Source organism: Terrapene carolina, unplaced genomic scaffold (assembly GCF_002925995.2).
Source record: "Terrapene carolina triunguis isolate 2854851 unplaced genomic scaffold, T_m_triunguis-2.0 Scaffold111, whole genome shotgun sequence".
Classification (NCBI taxonomy): domain Eukaryota; kingdom Metazoa; phylum Chordata; order Testudines; family Emydidae; genus Terrapene; species Terrapene triunguis.
Window position 1 is genome coordinate 28288707 of NW_020664462.1, and position 1010 is coordinate 28289716.

At 48.5% G+C, this 1010-nt stretch overlaps 1 protein-coding gene across 1 annotated transcript in view; it reads right to left on the reverse strand.

The window, feature by feature from the left end:
- Window positions 1-423: 423 nt before the first annotated feature.
- Window positions 424-1010, reverse strand: part of LYZL1 (lysozyme like 1) — a 3212-nt gene continuing 2625 nt past the window's right edge. The window contains exon 4 of the mRNA XM_024214438.2: window positions 424-490. Within this exon, the coding sequence (XP_024070206.1) occupies window positions 424-490 (67 nt within the window). The remainder of the gene's footprint in view (window positions 491-1010) is intronic.

A 1010-nucleotide genomic window follows, 5' to 3' on the forward strand; every position in this document is an offset into this window, starting at 1 on the left:
CTTTGAGCTTCTCCAGTTTGCCCTCCTTTGAAAACCCCAAAGCACCCAGCAGTTTCTGGAAACCCCTTTTAACCAGTTATAACTGCAGCTCCAGAACCTTGCCTATCAGCCACTTCACCTTCCAGCTGCTGTTTCACACAGGACTAAGCTCAGGAAAATCTTCTGGAGTTGAGTCCTAAATAGCATGTGAAACTAACGGCCTGAGCTGATTTCTTTTAAATTAATAAATCCATTTATTTTTTTAAAAAAAACATATTCTTTAAATTAGTATTTGTTGGTTTTTGTTTTTCCTATTGGTTTGTGGAATGGATTGTTTGTACACGCTAACTGCCAGAAGTGCCCAGGGAGAGAGAGAAACACTCCCTTTTCAGGAAAACATAGACAGCCCTGAGGAGTCATAGCAGAGCCAGGCTGGTGACTTTCTCACAGGTCACATCCATCCACCCACTCAGACAGGTCTCGCCCTTTGCAGTGCATTGTCCAGTCCTCCCTGAGGAAGGAAAAGGCAAAGAGTGAATATTAGGTTTTATTATTATTAATAATAATACATTATGTTTCTCTAATGTCCCTCGCAATAGAGAAGAGATGGGAATCTGTTGTAGTAAACCCTGGAAGAGGATTCTTCTTTCAGGATGTTGGACACACAGAGACCCTGAAGCTCCCTGGCTTTTTTATCTCACAGACTGAGGAACACAGCCTGTGCTGTGCAGTGTGTTGCCACACTAAGTCTATCTAAACCTGGCCTGGATTAAGCAATCATAAGCAGGGCCGGCTCCAGGCACCAGCTGAGCAAGCTGGTGCTTGGGGCGGCAGATTGAACGAGGCGGCATTCTGCCCAATCCTAGGGCGGCACGGCCGCTTTTTTTTTTTTTTTTCTTTTGTTCCACTCCAGCCGCCCTGTAGCGGGCGGCGGCGCAGAGGATGGGAGCGCCCTGCAGCAAGCCCGGCAGGGCAGTCCTCGTCCTTCCCTCCCCGCCGACCGGAGCGGAGCCCTCCCGGCAGGTGGCGCG